Source organism: Apteryx mantelli, chromosome 25 (genome assembly GCF_036417845.1).
Source record: "Apteryx mantelli isolate bAptMan1 chromosome 25, bAptMan1.hap1, whole genome shotgun sequence".
NCBI lineage: Eukaryota > Metazoa > Chordata > Aves > Apterygiformes > Apterygidae > Apteryx > Apteryx mantelli.
This window is the reverse complement of record NC_090002.1, coordinates 10,425,007-10,443,550: the sequence shown is the minus strand read 5'-3', so window position 1 is coordinate 10,443,550 and position 18,544 is coordinate 10,425,007. Positions and strand designations below refer to the sequence as shown.

Below are 18,544 nucleotides of genomic sequence, written 5' to 3'. Positions count from 1 at the left end.
GGAGGTAAATCTGGTTAAGTAGGGAGTGCTGGAGGTAAGAGAGTCTACACAGAGGAGTACAGGAAACTTGGGGGACTGAGGAGTGTGTTTAAAAAGTCCCCCTGAGCGCAGTCTATTTTCAGACACCAGTAGAGATGGTCCAGTGTTGAATATCTTCTGCATAGGGAGGGGAAAAAAAAGGGTGGAAGGAAACTGTACATCCTCTGCCCCCAGCCCATTGAGACAAATGAGTATTTTGTGTGGAGCACAAAATAGCTAGGGAGCTGGCAAAAAAACCCAGCTACAGCAATTGCTCTAGAAAGTGAGAAAGGCTTGGACAAATGTTCTAGCTGCCTAGGCATGAAAAACAGGGAATGTGGTTCTTAAATGCATGAGATGCCGAGTCTCCTTGTGACCTGTCCTTCCTGTCCCACTCAATCCTCAAAGGGGCAATTTAAGCGGCTGTTGCCCATCAGTACAGCTAGAGACTGGGTAATGCAACCTTCAATTAAAAAAAGAATAAACAAACCAGCAAAGAGGAAGGAATGATCTCACAGCATTTATTAGAACCGTGGGAGTTTGTCTGAAGTGAGACCAGCTCAAAATATAAACCAAACAAGTATAAAAACAGTGGAATGTACATTGCAGTGAGGGCTTGTTGCAGTTGTTTTTAAAGCAGAAGTCAGCTCCTGAAGTGAGGTAGTTGTAAAGGTTCTTTATGGTACATAATTTGCTAGGAAAGCTGCTACAGCCATTGCTATTGCCAACACTAGGAGAGGGATCCAGTTACCATGCTGTCTCTGAAAAAGAGAAGTAAGCGTTACTGGGAAATGGGTAGGCAGAAGAAACTTTCCATCTCTAATAGACGTTCATTCATCTTTCTGCACTGCCCAAATAAATGAGAAACAATTTTTCCCAGACCCATCTGCAGCTGCAGTCCGAAGGGACTCGCACTATTTGCAATAGTGAATGGGACCCAGAGAAAGGAACTCCTCCTACTTTTGGCCGTTTGCTCTGGAATTGATTAAGCTCATCTCGGCATTGGCGTAATTTGGTCAGGCAGGAGCGGTACTCGTCACTGAGGGCCTCCAGCTCCAAACGCAGCTCTGTGCACTGGAAACAAAGGAAATGACTGTTAGGAAGATGGATCCTGTCCATTTTGTATGCACTGAGATTGCCACATCTCATGCAGTGGTTGCAGAGCTTCACATCCTAGTGCATTGGCACTGTAAGGATGAGGAATTTTCGCTTCTATTACCTCTATGCCATGTAGGACAGAGCAGAGTTTTAGTATTAGTGGGAACATGGTGATAAAAGGCAATTGCCCCTCTGTTAGCGTCCCATGGCCCATACTGTTTTGCTGGCATCTTTCAGCAGCATTCAAATCACATGGGAGAAAGAAGCAATAGTTATTTTTTTCTGAGCACAAATAGCATTCTTGTGTGCAGGATGGGAGGAAGTGGACTGTAAACGTGCAGCAGGGTTTCATTCCTACGCTCCTTCTGAATTTCACTGACTTTGCAAGCACTTGCAGAGTCCTTTGGCCCTCCCATGCCGTGAGGCAGGAGGCGTGCAGGCGCCTCGGTCACCCTGCACAGCCCCAAAACCCAGGGGCCTTGCAGATTTGGGTCCTGGCCAGCCATGCGGCATGAGTGAGACATGAAGGCCTGCTGCCTTCCTGGTGACCGACATGACCTGCCAAGGGAGATGCGGGCTCCCCTGGGTTCCACTGTGGTGGGAGAACCCTCAGCAGCTGCTGCGAGGGGAGACTGGGTGGCTGGGCCCTCTCACAGCTGTTTCTTTTGGCTGTGATTATGCTTTGCACACCCCCTTCAACAGCTGAGGCCGAGTAATACCTGATGCTCTGGTGTACTCACTGAGGTTGGGTTAGTAGGACAAGCTGTTCTTCTGAGTGACTCTAAGCTCTGCTGTGGTAAGATAAATCCTTGTTTTATAATTCCCTGCTATCTAAGTACTACTGTAAAAACTTTGCGGGACAATTGCTGTCTGGGCAGAGGGTGCAGTTTGTGCTTCCAGTCTCTTGGGTGAGAAAGAGCACGTAAGAGATCAGAAAATTTTGAAATTTCTTGTAGCCCGGTTGTATGGATATTGCTTTTGTTAGCAGACCGTTCCTGTTATTTGTAAGCCTTTTCTTTTTCTTCTGCGCTTCCTTTGTGCTAGGGCCATACTTCAGCTGTTAAAGCGAATGCTCTGGCTTTTCCCTGCAAGGCTTTTGAGGCTCTTTGGCCTCTGAGAATAGAGATGTCTGTGGAGGGCTCCACAGCAGCTTCTGAAGCAGTGGCCCCATTTTTAAGGATGCAAAGTGTCTTGGCCTTACTCACAGATGCTGTGTCTGGGATTTAGCTGAGGTTGGTACTGGAGTAAAAATTTAGGAACAGTAGTCCTTATAACTATTGGATACAACATGCAGGTATGGTTATTTTTAGGAGCTTTCATGTTTTCTGTTCTTGGAGTATTTACAATAGCAGCTCATTCTCTAGCTGGATAATTTAACTTCATCTGTGATTTCAGTGACTTCCTCACCTCATTCTCCTTTGCTGTAAGCTGGGATGTCCTTTTCTGCATCTCATCCTTCAGACTTTCTTCTTCCTCCTCCTCTGGCTGCTCTAACAGAGCATTTTGTTTTTCTGTGGCAGGAGTGAGAGGTGGGGTCTGCGTGGTGAGAACCTGATCTGGAAAAACAGTCAGGCTTCTGATGAGAAACAGATCCAGGCTTTCAGTTTACTTTATATCTTTTTTTCACTCAGCACAATTTAGAGATAATATTTGCATGCTACAACATAGATGAGGCCACAGGAGCTGGATTAGTTATCAACTTGTATCCACAGCAGAGCTCTACGATCATTTTTGAGAGGAATATTTCTAAGCAGTTGTCAGAAATGGGGGGAGGGAAAGTTAAAACTCCTTATATTACTTTCTTCAATTTCAGCTGTAATTGCAATCTCAAATATATTTTCTTCAAAAAAAAAAAAGGGGGGGGGGAGAAAAGGCATAGTAACTGAAGCAGAACTTGCAATGAAATCTATTTATTTTTCAAAATATTTGCCATCATAAATACACTTACATTTTAATGTTAGCCAGCAGGATATAATAACCTGCTGTGTGCAATTAAAAACAACAACAACAACAAAAATTTATGCTAAACAAATACAGAGTTCTCTTAGAGTCACTTCTAACATTTCTGTGTCCAGTTAGAGGAGTAACTGCTGTTCTAGATCGGAGTTACAAAGTTTGCTGACCTTTCCTTTGCACCATCGCTTCTGGAGTTTTCTGTTCATTGGTCTGGTTCTGTAACAAATCTGTGAATATAAAAAGTTGGTTATCATCTGAAGCACTCTCACAAATTCTTCCATTTGATGTGTTTTATCTCCCTTCTTTAACCTAAACCTTCCATGTTTTGGGGCTCTTTATCCAAACTAAGGCAGGTAGAAAGTGGATGACTTTTTCAGAATAAACTGTTCCCTTGGGCTGGTGGCTTTTTTCCCTTCCTTGGAAATTCCTGACCAGATCCATATTCCCAGAGACCACAGGAAGTGCTAGGTTTCCAGTACCAATATTTGGAGAAACTGAAAAATATTTGGTGTTTTGCCTGTTTCATACAGTGAGGCATTTGGGATAAAGTCTATACCAAAGATACTGTGCGAGGCAAGGCTGAACAATGCTATACTCAATAATTCAAAAATTGTGTATCTTTTTAGTTTGCACTTCTGAGTATGACTTACTGTGCAAATGGCTGATTGTTGCCTCCAAGGTTATCTTCTGATTTTGTTCTTTTTGCAATTTACCTGAAATTAAACAAACAAACCAACATTGATGCAAAACTGTGTATCGTTTATGCAAGTAAGGGAAATTTGGCTTTTTCCAAATTTGCAAAGTGGAATTAACGTTGTTGGGAGGCATACTGAACTTTCATCTCTGAAGAAACATGATTTTTAGATGTTAACTGCACTTATGGTAGCTTTTCCTCGTACTCCTTACATTCTTTTTTTTTCTTTTAAAACACATCTGAGTGAGACTTTACTATATTATGAAAATAGGACTGCCATCCATTTACTGTTCATTAATTCTGTCAAATAATTTGTCATGTGAAGTACGTGTGAATTTCATTATCTCTATCTGAAATGGCACCTTAAGTCACCATCAGCATTTATTTATACACTGATAATATTCATCACTATGCAGCACTTCAAAATAGTAATGGCTTCTGCCTCGCCACCCATGTGAGAGTGGGCTTGCATTACTGCTGTTTGATAGATTTGCCAAAGGATGCAAAAGTCTGCATCAAAGCTGAGGGCTCATCTTTGAGTTTTTTTTCAGGTCTCCCATTCTATCCTTTCTTCTAGGAAAGTCATTTAATTTCTTTGAAACTCCTTTAATCTAGCTGGAAACTATTTACTCCGGGAGCTCTTTAGAAAATAGAGGCACTCTCTCTGCAAGCTGAGATGTGCAACGCATTTAAATAAAGATTCTTTTGTGTATATGTGTGCTTGCCTTTAAGAATGTGTTTTTTGAAAGTATTTTCTTTAAAGGTATATCTGCCATTCATTTGGGAGAGTGACCCTCATATTCCCTCTCCACATGATACCTTCTATTGCACTGATATGTTCTGCTTTAAGCTTGTTGTCCTCTTGCAAGGCACTGATTCTCAGGCGGAGTTCTGCGTGTTCGTTTTCCAGGTTATGCAAGGCCCGGTGAAGCTGTTCATTCTGCATGTCTGCCCGCTGAATGTGAGAAGAGCCACAACATCAGGACTGCCACAACATCAGGACTACATGTAAGTGGTTTATAAATGAACAATTTGGAGAACATGTGATGTGGGCCTGAAATCAGGTTGTGTGTAACAGCAGTGCTTTATCAAAGGTGCTTTTTTGAAGTGATCTAAACCTGTGTGTTTTCTCTATTTGCAAATCAGAAAATGTGGATTCCTGTGGGCAATGGATACTATACCCCTACAAGAGAACTAACATACTTGCAGTTTGCTTTGCAAAACATGGAGATTATTCTCGAGCTCAGTATGTGCCTTGGTCATCTCAGTCCATTCAGCTTTCAGCGTGTCGTAGTGCTCTTTCCAGAGGGCACAGTCTTCTTTTGTAACTGCCAGGGATCTCTAGGGAAGAAAGCGAACACCTGCAGATTAACTTCCTAAGTGTGGGGCTGATAGCAGCAACCTGCATTGAAATACCAATGGGAAAGAACCGGAATGGTTGATTAAACTTGGTGTAACTCTGTGTGCGCTCGCTCTGAGGGGGAAAAAACCTCATTCATTTTAACTTAGCTTGTGCTTGTAAGCATGGTGTCAGACTGAGGGAGCAAGCAGTGGGAGGGCAGCTCTCTGCATCTGTAATAAAAAGGATTATGCTAACTTGCTTTATGTAACAGCGGAATGCATGTGACTGTGATGCCACCTGATGGACAGCCTGAAAATAGGCAGAAGGGTTTTACTGTGACAGTTGGGTTGTTCATGCAGAGGTGAGAATAACTACTGTAGGTATACTGGAGGGCATTACCTGAACTTTTGTGCCTCTGTGTGGATTTAGAGGTCTGGTAATAGTAGCATCCCACATGGGATATGATTTATTTATTGTTCTGAAAATAACAATTGGCAATTTTTTTGACCCATAGGAAGCTTTTTGCAGAAAATATATTTTTGTCTGAAAGAGCCACCTCAGAAAAAGCATCTGTAGAGAGCTCATTGTGCACTTGATGTGTTTGTAGCTTGTTACCTGTGCATGTGTGTGGGGAGGAGGGAAGGGGACTGAGGTATCATGGAGAAGAGGGGATTACACGTAAAACTGCCAAACAGCAGCATATTTCCCCAGCTGTGTGTTGTTTTTAATAACCCAATGTGTGGCTCACAAAATGAGCACAGGTTATCAAACATATCCCAAAGCAGTTTGCCACTAAGGGGATAACTGCTTGAGGCTTTGCTCAGTAACTAAAACATGTTAATTTTGCATCTTTGTTGCCAATGGTAAATTAGTCATCTCCTTTCACTGAAATGAGGCGGCTGTAAAACTAGACTGAAGCAAAACAAGATGTAAAACATTTCTTACCTGAGAGTTTTGCAGCTGCTGTTCTGCTTGGAGTTTGTCCTCAAGCATTTTCTGAAGAGCTTCTTTTGCCTTCTGCTCATAGGTCTGCTTTTGGTCCTCCATCTCTATGAGGATCTTCTTCACACACTCCTTTGAGTAGCTCTTTAAATGAAGAATTAAACTTCTTGAAGGGTCTTATCTGACATATTCCTACTCTTGCTAAACCTGAATATTAGTAAATCCAGAGTGTGTAAATGCTACTGCTAATTTGCTGAGAAGCATTGCTTCAGCAAAGAGGAAAAGTAGTTTTCAGATCCATATCTGATCAGATTTCTTTAGAAACTGAGACCTGACCTAATTGCGTGATTCCATATTTCATTTTCACACATTTCTTAATCCATGTTTGGTTCTCACAGAGTCAAATAGATTACCTGGGTGCAGGCCTGCAGTTGATTTTCAAGTGCCCTAAGTTTACACTTCAGTTTATCTTCATTTAGCTGACCCTAGAGGGAAAAAAAACCAAACAAACCAACAGTTGGACCAGTGTGTGGAATCATGACTTGCGCAATATTTCCTCTTTGAAAATACAGTGTTTTGTTGGCTTGTGTTTTGATTCACTTTCTCCCTTTTCTATCTAATATTATAGCTAAATTTGATCAAAATCTTTTCAACACTTAGATTTCAAATAAGCTTTTGCAATCTCAGAATAAATAGGATACGGGGGAAGTAAAACTTCTACATATTGAAAAACTCTCTTGAGGCAGTTCCACCGGTTACAGGAGTGCGGATATTTGCAGTGAAATGAGAAGTTAATAGCAAAGTGATTTCAAGTTAGTCTGGTTGAATCTATTCTAAGCATTGCTGCTGTCTTGTCCCCACATACAGTCTTGTTTCCTGGTTGATAGTTGTTCCTCCCTGCAGCATTCTTTGCCTAAAGCTCCAGCTGGTAACGTCTTGTGTTACTGGTTTCCTTAGGAAATAGGTTGGGTCTGCATTGCAACATCTTGCAGCTGGGCAGGGGGATAGAGGGCAACAATGATGATTTGTTTTCCCTGTTATAATCTTACCTCAGTATTAGTCAGGCTTTCTACTTAAGTTTTGTGAAACCAGACCTGCATGCAAATTCACATAAAATGTCTAGCAAAGAGTTCACGTAGGCTTTTTTCCACTACTGATATTGAGAATGCCAGTATCATCTCTTCTTGCTACTGTTTGAAGTCAAGCCTCTGAATAAGTAACTCTTTGATGTTATAGGAATAACTGTTAGACCTAAGCAAAACCAGATTCTCTAGTGTTATAGTACTGTTTAAATTTGCACAGAGGTAAATTTACAGTCCCAAAGAGTCAGTCTTCTGAGTTCAGTTGTTGGTTCAGCTTAAAAAAACCAAAGGCTATATCTTCTTAAAATGTAGGTGGAATTTTAAAAAGCATTTTTGTATGATATATCTAATTTTCCTCTGCAGTTCATTTTATTCTGCTATTTGCAAAGGTTCATTTCAAGAGGGTGGTAGCATTTTATGGCCATTCTGCACAGATGTAAATGACTGCAAAGTACAAGGCAACTGAGCACTAAGCCCTTCCTACACTTGAGAGCAGAAATGTGCTGGCAAACTTATAGCAGCTTATACATTGGCAAAAGAACATACAGCATAAAGATTTCCCTAAATGGAATAAGCTGCCTATTAGGGCTTTTACCAGAACAGCTGTGTCAGTGAGGGGTGAGTGAGTTTACATGCGTATATGTGGGAGGACGTAAGAAACTATGCCTCTGACCAGAAAAGTTATGCTAGGAAATTTTGGTCCAACCCGCCTGTTAACGGTTATCCACCTGAAAGGGGCTGGTAAGAAAATACTGTGACTATAGCTACCATCACTGTCTCGGGTGACAGCTGTATTTTAAACACTACTTGTGGATCCTTGCACTAAGCTTTGACAGACAGCCTGAAGATAGCTACTGAAATCCAGTCAGAGGAAAGATTAGGGTTAACGCATTCCAAATATGCCTCCTCTTGCATATCACCCTCCTCTTCAGAGTCTAAAGTTACTGGAATGAGCAGCTCTAAAACCTTTGGCTGAAAACTCTCTCCTCTGCTGCATTTCTCTACAGCTGTCAGTGAAGTGACGTATGTGTGTTTTAAAACTGTTTTTGGCTGACAGTTGTAGTGTTCTGGTTGTCCTATGATTGGTAGATTCTCTGATACTCCTGCCTCTTAGTCATTTTAAATAGCTAGTTTAAAGCAACAATTTTAAGTGCTGTTTTTGGAATGCTTTCAATTTGCCTAAACGCAATGCTTGCGCTAGAAAAAAGGATCCAGAAAGTAGTAGCAACACTCTGGAAATGATGAAAAGCCTCTGCAGGATTGTAAGGTACTTCCAAAAGTCAGGGTCAACTTTAGAGACCAGGAAGGGGGGAAAAAATGTATGAAAAATCTTAATTTCATTCTTTAAGAATGACTGCAGCTCAAAACTAATTACTCTTAATAAGAGACTTATTTAGCTTCCTTCATCTGACAATTTCAGTATTTTTGAATCAATACATACCTAAGCAAGTTTTACAACAGATGGGAGAACAAAGGCCCAGATCTCTGGTACGTAGGTGTCTTTAACCTAGAAGTTAAATAGTGGGAGGGGGAAGGAACCAAAGGATTTACTCTTCAGTTTAACTACACTCCCATCCTCCTAAAGAGTACTCACTTGCTCCATCAAACCAGAAGCACTCATGAACACAAGAAGCAGGCTCTCAAAAATTACTCTGGCCAAATTACAAGTTATTGCCAGGTCATTCATGTATCTGCAATCACACTTCTTAATCCTTTCCAATATTTTGGAGTTTAAAATTGCTGCACCAATATTTAGCATCTCACCTAGGCCTGGGAACGGATAACTGACATTTGGTGCACAGCCCATGGCATATGACCCGTCTGTATCCTCCTTTGCCAGCATCTGCTGAGGAAGCCCCTTTCCCCCTCTAGCCTGCCTCCCTCGCTGTGTGCTCTAGGTGCTCCCAAAGGATCACTTCTCAGTATGTAGCTTCTGCTTTGTTTGCCTTGTTGGCTACAAGGCCAGCAGCAAGTTAATTTTTAGTCTCTGATGAAAGGCTGAATGTAGAGGCGGCAGCAAAGTCCCTTTTCTATAGCAGAGATAGCAAGAAGCAAAATGCACCCACCTGTTTCTAATCTGAGGTTTCATGGCTACTTTCTGCAGTGTGTGTGTGTCAGTGTTTTTTCCTGCTCATATTATATTTGAAGAAGCAAGCGAAGGCGGAAGTTTCTAACCGCAGTACATCTAACACAATTTTTTTACACCATCTCACCCAATCATTTGCTCCTCTGCCCCAACAGAACTTTCAGACCATTTTTTTCTTTAGTACTGCTAATTTGTTATGGCACAACAAAATGTATGTTAATATTTGATTTAATATTCTTATATAAAATATTGTGTCACCATAAAATGAATCATAAAGTGCATCACCTTAATTTCACCTCCTAATCTCTAGCAAAAAATGGGCCCTGCGTCAGTGCTGACCAGAGGATTTAGTTTGAGCTGTGGGAAATAGTGAGATATAGGGCCATGATTCAGCAGTGCATTTAAGGTTAAGTAGGTGTTCAAGAGCTTTGCAATATTGGGTCTTCTGACTTGTGTCTGGGACTGAAAATATGTCTCATGAAGGAACCGAGGCAGTGGTGTGTGCAGAGGATGTCTCTGCTGTTCTTTGTCAGCAGGAAACTGAGTAAGGTGCAGCATGTCAAAAAGGCTGGGGTTTCTTTGGTCATTGTGTTCTCAGTTTAAAAATATATATATATATATATTTTGTTGTGCCAGCTCCCCAACCTATGCAATGTTTTATGTGCACCTAAAATTTTTATTTTGGCCAAAAAAGTCACTTCAACAAAGTATTTGAAATTTGTCTTCACTGGGGCAGAAAAGATGGTAGAAGATGATTGTTTGGTTCAGTCCGATCTTTTTCACTTATAAACTTCCATTTGCTTTTTATTTAAGAAACACTGTGAAAAGCAAGTATAGGAAACCCAAAACCTTAAAAAAGAAGAAAAGGGGGGGGGAAGTTTATACTTCCTGTCAATCTGAAAGAAAAATAAATCTAGTAACAAACTTTCCATCAAACATGGAGACACAGATGAAAAAAATCAAGAAAAGTAAAACCTTAACTTCTTTCTGAGTTTGTATTCAGCCAGCCCTGAAAAGAAAGATGGCTGAAACAAGAAAGGAAGGTAAAGTAGTGCCCCCCTGCCCAGGTAAATAGTTCTGCTTGGCATCTTATCTTCTAGCAAATAGAGTTGAATTTTAGGCTTGTAACATTCCAAGCCCCTAAAGAGTTAAGATTAGGCAGAGCTAGAAATTAGCTATCAGAAATAGAATGAGACATGTGGGTTCTTTTTGCTTCTGTATGTAAGCCAGGCCCTGCCAAGGCAGAATCTCAGTCCCAGCCCCAGCTGGAATCGCTTAGTACAGTTGTCTGGTACCTGCCAGGATTTTTCTGATGCTCGCAGCAGTGTGGAGAAAAGCTCCTGCAAAATCACCATCTTCTGCTTCAGCAACAGCTCCCGATGCAGTGCCTCCTGCAGATGAAATAGGAAAGCCTGTCTTTTAATAGATGCTCCACGTGTGATTCAGTACCTAGAGTTAACCAGTTTCATTCCTACAACTCATGATTAGTGTTTGCACTGTTTGGTATGTTTGAGATGGGTCCTTGGCTTCAATAGCTTATGTGTGTGTTTTCCTTGCCACATTAAAACTGGGCACAAAACACCCATTCATTTAAAAAAAAAACAACAAAAAACATTCATGTAATCTTTCATCACCTACTTTCTAGATAGGTGCTTATAATATTTGGTACGTACCTTCAGGTAGTTGGAAAGTTGCACTATTTCCTGAAAGGGAAAATATTAAAAACTATAGGATCATTTGGTGTAACCATTTTATAAACTGGCTACAAATTTCAAACATTCTGAAATAAATTGAAATTAATAGCATGAGTTTGAGTTTAGTACTCAATAGATTAGAAACATAACATACTGTTTTTTTATTTGTTTTTGTTTTTTTCCAGGGCAATGAAAATATATTCTGTAACTCCTTACGCTATTGGAGTTATGCCATTCTTGTCGTATAGTATATCAAATCAGGGCAGTTATTGCATAGAAACAATTGATATCTCTGAAATGGAGTGCCTTTCTTTACTACAGTAACAGTTTTTTTCACAAACAAAAGCTGCAGAAATTTAGCATCAGTCAGTGTTCCAGTCGGAAATCTTAGAAACAAATCTTACTCTTTTTCAGGAATTCAAGCATAGTTGTTATCCATGTGTTTAGCTTACCTTATTTAAAACTGCTATTCCACAACTAAAATAAAAAAGAATGTATGTTACTAAGATGATGTGATACAGACTTCTGAATCAGTCCGTAGCTGTAGATATCAGCCTCTACCCGTCATCCAAAGGAGACTGTGAATATTTCTACAGCTAAAGCTTATGCTAACATGAAATATATATGACCTTTTCATCTAAGGCCAGTGGCTTACAGGTATCTGTGAATTCACAGTCCAGAAAAGGAGGAGAGAACAGGCTTACTCTGTCTGTTGGCTTGAGTCTTTCATTTTTGCACTTGAATTTGTAAGTGTCTGAGTTCCTGTGAAAAGAAAACAAAAGGATATGGGCCTGATTCCCTCAGCCCAAGGGGTGAAGAAATACTTTTCTGCTTGAGCATGCATCTACACTATCTCAGAAATGGTGTCATTTCTGGGTTGGAGAATAGCTGTTTAAACAGCATCTAGTAACACAACTGAATAGGGACAAGGAGCAAGGAAAAATCTCATGGTCAGATGAAAAGAAAAATATAAATTAAATAATTCTGCAGACTAAAATTAGCCCACAACCCTATCAGATAATCTAGGGAATTTGCAAGAAAACTGTAGCACAAAACATCTGTTTAAGAGTCTTATTTTATCCAACAGCAGGATGTGTGGTGCTGTGGGCTGGGTTGGTTTATGCCTCCAAAAGAAAAATATTCTTAAAACCTGCAGTTCAAAGGGGAGAAAAACTCCGACTAGGATGGTAAAAACTTAATGATATGTATGGTGCTGCTAGCTGAGGAGTTAGCATTAGAGGAAAGCTACCCTAGAACTCGAAAACCCAGTCTTCTGGTGGTGCCAAATGAATGGTCCTGTGTCAGCGGATGGGAACCTCCTGTGCCTAAACAAGTCAACTGAAACTTGGAGGTGGAAGGGAAGCACTGTGGTTCTGGTTCTGTTTTGAAAGACAAATGCTGGTGAGGCAGCCTGTCCCTTAGGTACCTTGAGTGTCTGTGGAGCTGCCTTTGCTGGGGATGTTTCCTGATGGAACGGTGCAGGAGTGAAGGCTGCTTGGCCCGAGGTGCGTGCTGAGCCCAAGCTGGTGGTGTGCATACGGGAACACACTGCGGTTCCATGGGCGCTGAAACAACACGGCAGTTTGCGTGAGTGTCACAGACAGGGAATCGCTGAGGTTGGAAGGGACCTCTGGAGATCTAGTCCAACCCCCCTGCTCAAGCAGGGTCACCTAGAGCACGTTGCACAGGGTTGCGTCCAGGTGTGTTTTGAATATCTCCAGAGAAGGAGACTCCACAACCTCTCCGGGCAACCTGTTCCAGTGCTCTGTCACCCTCACAGTGAAAAAGTATTTCCTCATGTTCAGATGGATCTGTCTGTGTTTCAGTTTGTGCCTGTTGCCTCGCGTCCTGTCACTGGGCACCACTGAAAAGAGTCTGGCCCCATCCTCTCAACACCCTCCCTTCAGATACTTGTACACGTTGATAAGATCTCCTCTCAGCCTTCCCTTCTCCAGGCTAAACAGGCCCAGCTCTCTCAGCCTTTCCTCATAAGAGAGATGCTCCAGTCCCCTAATCATCTTAGTAGCCCTTCGCTGGACTCTCTCCAGTAGCGCCACATCCCTCTTGTACTGGGGAGCCCAGAACTGGACGCAGGACTCCAGGTGTGGCCTCACCAGGGCTGAGTAGAGGGGGAGGATCACCTCCCTCGACCTGCTGGCAACACTCTTCCTGATGCAGCCCAGGATACCATTGGCCTTCTTGGCCACAAGGGCACATTGCTGCCTCATGGTTAACTTGGTGTCCACCAGCACTCCCAGGTCCTTCTCCGCAGAGCTGCTGGAACAGACTGACAAGAAATGGTAGCAAACAGAGAGGAACTGGCTGTGGACCAGCTCAGGCTTTGCACCCTGGTCACCTGGGAACAGTACAGACCAAGCAGCATCAGTGGAGATGCAGGGAGAAGCCATGGCTATTTCCATGAGGATTTGTTACTTTGGCTAAAGCGATGTGAACTGCAGCACTTCAAAAGCCCTGTAGGGAAGCAAGGGGAAAACCTGCTAGCTCCTGGAGGAATACAGAGTGCCCCAATCGGGATAAAGAAGCCAGATGTGTCTCAAGTCCTTTTTGGAAAGGATGAGCACTTGCAGTGCCAGTGAGCTGGATCCTGGCTTGTGTCACTGCTCTGATTTGGCTGCCTTGGTGCAGAGGTATCTATTGTGCACTCGGTGGAGTTCTTCCTCTGCTTGGGGAGAACGGCATGCCTTTTCCCACCTACTCCTCTGTCTCCCTACAGCCTTACACAGTGGTGGTATGAGAGATGAGCATGTTGCTACCACCACAGAAGCAAAGAGTGGAAGGCACTGCGCAAGGGCCATATGCACGTAAATGCTTGCTTCAGATTCTTGCTGTCTAACATGTAATTAAACTTAGTGAACCAGATGGTAGCAGGAGGTAAATAATTACTCTCCACCCTCTCGCCCTGTGAAGGGAACTTGAGGGTGTGCCTGCGCTTTTGCAGTCATCTCGCATTCTGCTGTCTCTGGTTGCTTACATCAGTGAAGCCCCTAGGATGAACTCATAACATGCTGAGGAAATTATTCAGTTTGCATGGGATATAAGTTTAGAAGGAAAGTCTGTTTGGCTCTCAGATTGGAGTGTTCTGCATTGCGTCTTTCTGTTGGTATTATTCAGTGCACTGGCTTCTCTAGGTTACTATTTGCTATGCAGCAGAGTAGTGTGTAGTATGTAATGAGTACCCGACTGTATCCTAATTCCTGCATACTTACTGCTGACAGTGAAGGTGATAGAGGGAAACCAAATGTTTGGAGCTCAATTTTTAAGGGTAAAAATAGCAATTTGTGTAAGTGCAAAACAGTAATCTGGCAATTAAGATGTGGGGTTGTACTTGGAGAAATGGCAGTAAGTCTCCATCTGGTTCGAGTTTATAAAAGTTCAGGATTTGGAAAACGGGAGGAACGCACTGGGAGTGATATGACCAAGGGTAAACTTGGTCAACTCCAGAGTTCTTAAAGAAATGCACGTTACTGTTAGTGCATTCTCAATTTTTGTCTTTACTTTGATTCGGATCCCAATGCTGTTGAAATCGGTGGAAAGACTCCTATTGCTTTCGGTGGGCACTGCGCAAAGTACATAGTGAGTAGTTAACTGCCCTTAGAGCCAGGTGTTACCTGGAATGGAGCTGGTGACCTCAGATCCGCCCATGATGAGGGGTCCTGGGGGACATGTGTCTCATTCCCTTGTCCTAGGGGAGCTTGTGCTCCAAGGAGAGGTTTCCTTGGTTTGTTTCTTTCTTCAGTCACTAGGTTTCTTCTTCTCAGGAACTCTCTCTGACGGGGACTCTGGCACTGCTTCTCTGCTTCCTTTTTGTTATGTCTCCCAATGCGCCGGCATGTGGTCACATTGTTTCGCCTCCGCAAGTTCTCGCGTGTCTCATGCCGCCGCTCGCACTTCTCATCGTAGCTCTCGCTTGAATGCCTGTGCCGTTGTGGTGTCTTTTCAGGTTGGCTAATCATGTCAGCAGCACTACATAAACTTGCTAGTCTGTAGCCACCTCCTCTCCTGTCCAATTTGGGATGCTCCTTCCTGAGGAAACCAAGGAAAAAGACACAATTCAAATGAAGATAATAATTATTTCTGAAATTGAATAAATGTGAGATATTTGTAGATGGACGCCAGTTCTGGAGTTCTTATCAAGTGGATAAAGGTGGCTTTCTTGTAGAAATCTGTTGTCTGTGAACTCCTACGTATCAACTATGTAAAACACATTCTGTGTTTTTTACTCCTCAATCACATGGATGCTAAACCAGGGGAATGCCTGGAACAGAATTCCAAAAACAGTTAACCTCATGAAGCTGGCTTCATATCCAAGCATTGTTGCTTCCACTAGTTTCTCTGGGAGAACTGCTTTCTTGCTGAAATAAAATTCCTCTGCTGTTCAGACTATTTTTTTTTTGTGTGTGTGTGCACTCTGAACTTCATTGCTGCTTCTGCTTACAGCCCTTTAGCCAACCTAAAGAAAACACAGGAAGAACAATGGCTGCTGCTATTTCTTTAATAAAGTTCTTTTAAGTGTACGCTTATTTTGCCAATTTTTTTTTCTCGGTATGTCCAAAAATAGGTTTGCTATTGTGTAATTTACTCTTCAAGCAGTTGCATATATTTCTTAGTGATGGTTGCCTTTTCTGTGTGCATAGAGGTCTGAAACATTGAAAACATGTTATAGTGTTGTAAGGATATTTTTCAGTGGAACATCTGGAAAAGTCCCAAGAAGTCTAAGTACCCAGTCTCTAAAAACCCTAGCTAGTGAGTGCTTCTTTTTTTTAATCTCTGTGTTGCTCCCTCCCCTTCCCCAATGCTTTGGCTCAGATGACTGCTAACTCTTGAGGCACCCTTTCCCACCTGCTGCCAGCCCCCCCACCATCTCCACCTTTTGCATTCAGCCAGCTTTTGTCCAAAAGCATGTTCCATCTCTCTTTGAAAACTGTTAGGAACCAGCAGCTTTCCCAATGAAAAAAACAGCAAATCCTTCTTGGCCCAGGGGACAGAAAAAGAGAGCTTTGGCTGCATGCAGTGAGAGTCCAAACTCTGCAAAAATGTTTTGTGAGACTGGCGAACCTCAAATTGCCAATCAAAGCACAAAGTTGTAATTCCTAACTTAAATCTTTGTTTAAAGTTGGATCACCTTCTGTTCTGCATCATATAGGAATAAATTCCCCAATTTAGTGTGTGAGTGAGTGTTTCTGATGCTAATTTATATTGGTGTAAGTGAGGACTGGAATAGCTGTGTTGGGATTGTGACAACACCACAAATTGGGCTGAGGGAAACTTCAGGTATTGCTTAGATTATTGTCTGATAACAGGGTCCAGAGGTTGGAAATGAAGAAAATCTCTTCCAGATGTCATCCTTCATGTTAAAGCATTTCGTGCACCTGGAGGGAGCAGTGACAACAGCATGTATCTTTATAAGGCAAGGCCATCTGTCACCCTCTTTTCTGCTGTGACATCAAAATGCTGGGGCTTTTGTCTTTGGATTGGGCCGCTAAAGGCGTAACAGTAAAAGCTATGTGCAAGACCTTCATAGCAACTGTTGGTAACAGTTGTTAAATGTGTCTCTGCTAGTTCAGTGTCTTACAGCTCGCTGCTCTCAAAGCTTGGCAGAATGAAAGATGATTGGTTTCCGAGTGGTGGATCACTCGGATGCCCGGCAGGCCTTCCGTGCTCCTGCTAATTTTCTCTACCCGCTTTTGTATCTGTTATCAATTCTGAGTCTGAGAACTATTGCGATGCGGGCTTTTTTGTTTTGATTTAGTAAATCATATTAATGTAGGATGGAGTATGAAAAAAGTGAATTTTGGTCTCAGAAAATCCAGGTTAAATCTTGTTCATTGTCAAACAAAAACAACAAAATTTCATTGTCTCATTTTGTCTCAAGCAATTAAGAAGTCATTGAGTCTAATGAAAAGAATTTAAATTTTTTGTATTTAAAATCATCTCTGTAATACTTTTTATTGGCTTTATTTTAAATGTGGCATAACCTAAGCATGTTACCAGTGCTGCCTTTTTATAGGGGCTTCCTTTCAAAATGAGAACAGCCTTTTTAAGATGGTCAGAATAGTTCTCGCCTCTAAACAGAGGAAATGCATGCAAACTGACAACCAGCATATTGCTTCAAATGCTCAGCCAGCCAGTCAGGAAAATGAAGCTTCAAAGATATTGCTGAAATTAACCACTTGCTGAAAGATTAGACAGCACTCTTTTCTTTTTTTTTTTGTATTTATATTTGTTTGAATATTCTGTTCTTTGAAACTTTTAATAGCTTCTGAAGGGTCTCTAATTTAGGTTAAATTTTCTGAATGATCCCAACAGTATTTCACTTTTCAGATGTTTCTTATTGTAATACGTTTTGCAGAAGTCTAGGGCTATAAAAGGCGAAACACATTATTTCCATACAGCTTTCATGTCCACACCACAATAATTTCATCATGTTCATTTTGGGCCTTTTCTCTTCTTGCTCACACACGTGCTTTTCCTTAGCTCAGCAGGCAAGGCAAGGTCTGGCAAACAGCTTCACAAAGCAGTACAAGTTGTGGGGTGTTGGCATATGCCCAAGAAACCTTCCTTAAAACCTGAAGCCGGGTATGAACTCCTTGGTTTGGGACAAAATTTATATATACAGCCAAACTCAATCCAAACTCTTCAGGATTTGGTAAAAGCATTTTCAGCTTAGTTTTCTTAATTTAGAAATGACCTAATCACATGCAGAATCTAGGCACTGCTCCTCATACATCCTGCTCCCTTCATGGCTCAGAGGCCTGGTCCATCAAACCCTTCCCATCTGAAATAGCTCAGTCACTGTCCCACCTGCTCCACCTCTGTGGTCTGCAGATCCTGTTACTGTGCATCCCAAGAAAAGCTTTGATAATGTATTTGGTTAAACAAAAAGCAAGACAGAAGCATAAAAAAATACACAATCCATTACTTACCCCAAGCTGAGCAAACTGTTGAGGCCTTCTTGACAAATTAATATTTTATTTTCTTCTTCTGTCACCCAAAGTTACCCTGTCTAATTAAAAAAAGTGTCCTTTATCTTTGCTTTCCAAGCTGCTACGCTTCTTGCTTCAAGGGGAAAAAAAAAAAACCAAACCAAACCAAAAAAAAGCTTCTTGCTGGTTCACGTTACAACCTCCCAGTGTCAATCATGTAGGCTGAGAGCAGGGGAAAAAAGGCACACGCTACCGCCTTTTAGCATGCCAGCCTGCTGCCTCTGTCCGTCTCTAGCCAGCCCCAGAGCTGTAGACACTCACCTCTGTCCTGTAATGCCAGCCCCAAAGTGGAAGAACAGAAAGTAAGAAGTCCGGTCCTATTCCACAACCTCTGTGAAGCTTCAGCGGAGGAGAGGGTGAGCACTAGGTTATCAGGCACAAACATGCTCCAACTGTCATCTTCGTTCCAGCAACTTCATTTTGCTACTCTCTAGCTTTTTTTTTTTTTTTCTCGTTTTCTCTAAAACAGGAAATGTATAAGCCGCCGCAGTGCCTAACCCTGGTTCCTGTCTCTGCTCTGAATTTGTAGCATGGGAGAAGAGGCTGCTAGGTGCAAGGCAGTGCTGGACCCGGCTCAGTACAGCATTTGGGTTATCTTCGGATGCAAGAGGCTGCAATTTCGCTATTA

General features: G+C 42.0%; 1 protein-coding gene across 2 annotated transcripts; it reads right to left on the bottom strand.

Moving 5' to 3' along the window:
- Nucleotides 1-537: 537 nt before the first annotated feature.
- Nucleotides 538-18,509, bottom strand: TRAF3IP3 (TRAF3 interacting protein 3). Of its 2 annotated transcripts, none has more exons than XM_067310794.1 (16): nucleotides 18,178-18,509; nucleotides 14,542-14,956; nucleotides 12,339-12,477; nucleotides 11,617-11,674; nucleotides 11,365-11,389; nucleotides 10,892-10,921; nucleotides 10,514-10,609; nucleotides 6,464-6,535; nucleotides 6,054-6,194; nucleotides 4,970-5,107; nucleotides 4,586-4,721; nucleotides 3,723-3,785; nucleotides 3,240-3,299; nucleotides 2,524-2,672; nucleotides 979-1,092; nucleotides 538-779 (listed from the first exon to the last, which is right to left on the bottom strand). In XM_067310794.1, exons 2-16 carry the CDS (start codon nucleotides 14,884-14,886, stop codon nucleotides 696-698), a joined length of 1,650 nt encoding a protein of 549 aa, XP_067166895.1. In that variant the 5' UTR covers nucleotides 14,887-14,956; nucleotides 18,178-18,509; the 3' UTR covers nucleotides 538-695. The 2 variants fall into 2 exon arrangements, with proteins under 2 accessions (XP_067166895.1, XP_067166894.1); XM_067310793.1 differs by lacking the exon at nucleotides 18,178-18,509 and adding an exon at nucleotides 17,857-18,171.
- Nucleotides 18,510-18,544: the final 35 nt, after the last annotated feature.

Excerpts from the sequence above, each read along its gene's own strand:
- TRAF3IP3 (XM_067310794.1), bottom strand. The coding sequence starts at position 14,886 with ATGATTAGCCAACCTGAAAAGACACCACAACGGCACAGGCATTCAAGC. Across the intron at positions 6,536-10,513 it reads CATCAGAAAAATCCTGGCAG|GGTCAGCTAAATGAAGATAA; the intron begins GTACCAGACAAC and ends TTTTCCCTCTAG. Across the intron at positions 5,108-6,053 it reads AGCAGCTGCAAAACTCTCAG|AGATCCCTGGCAGTTACAAA; the intron begins GTAAGAAATGTT and ends TTTCTTCCCTAG.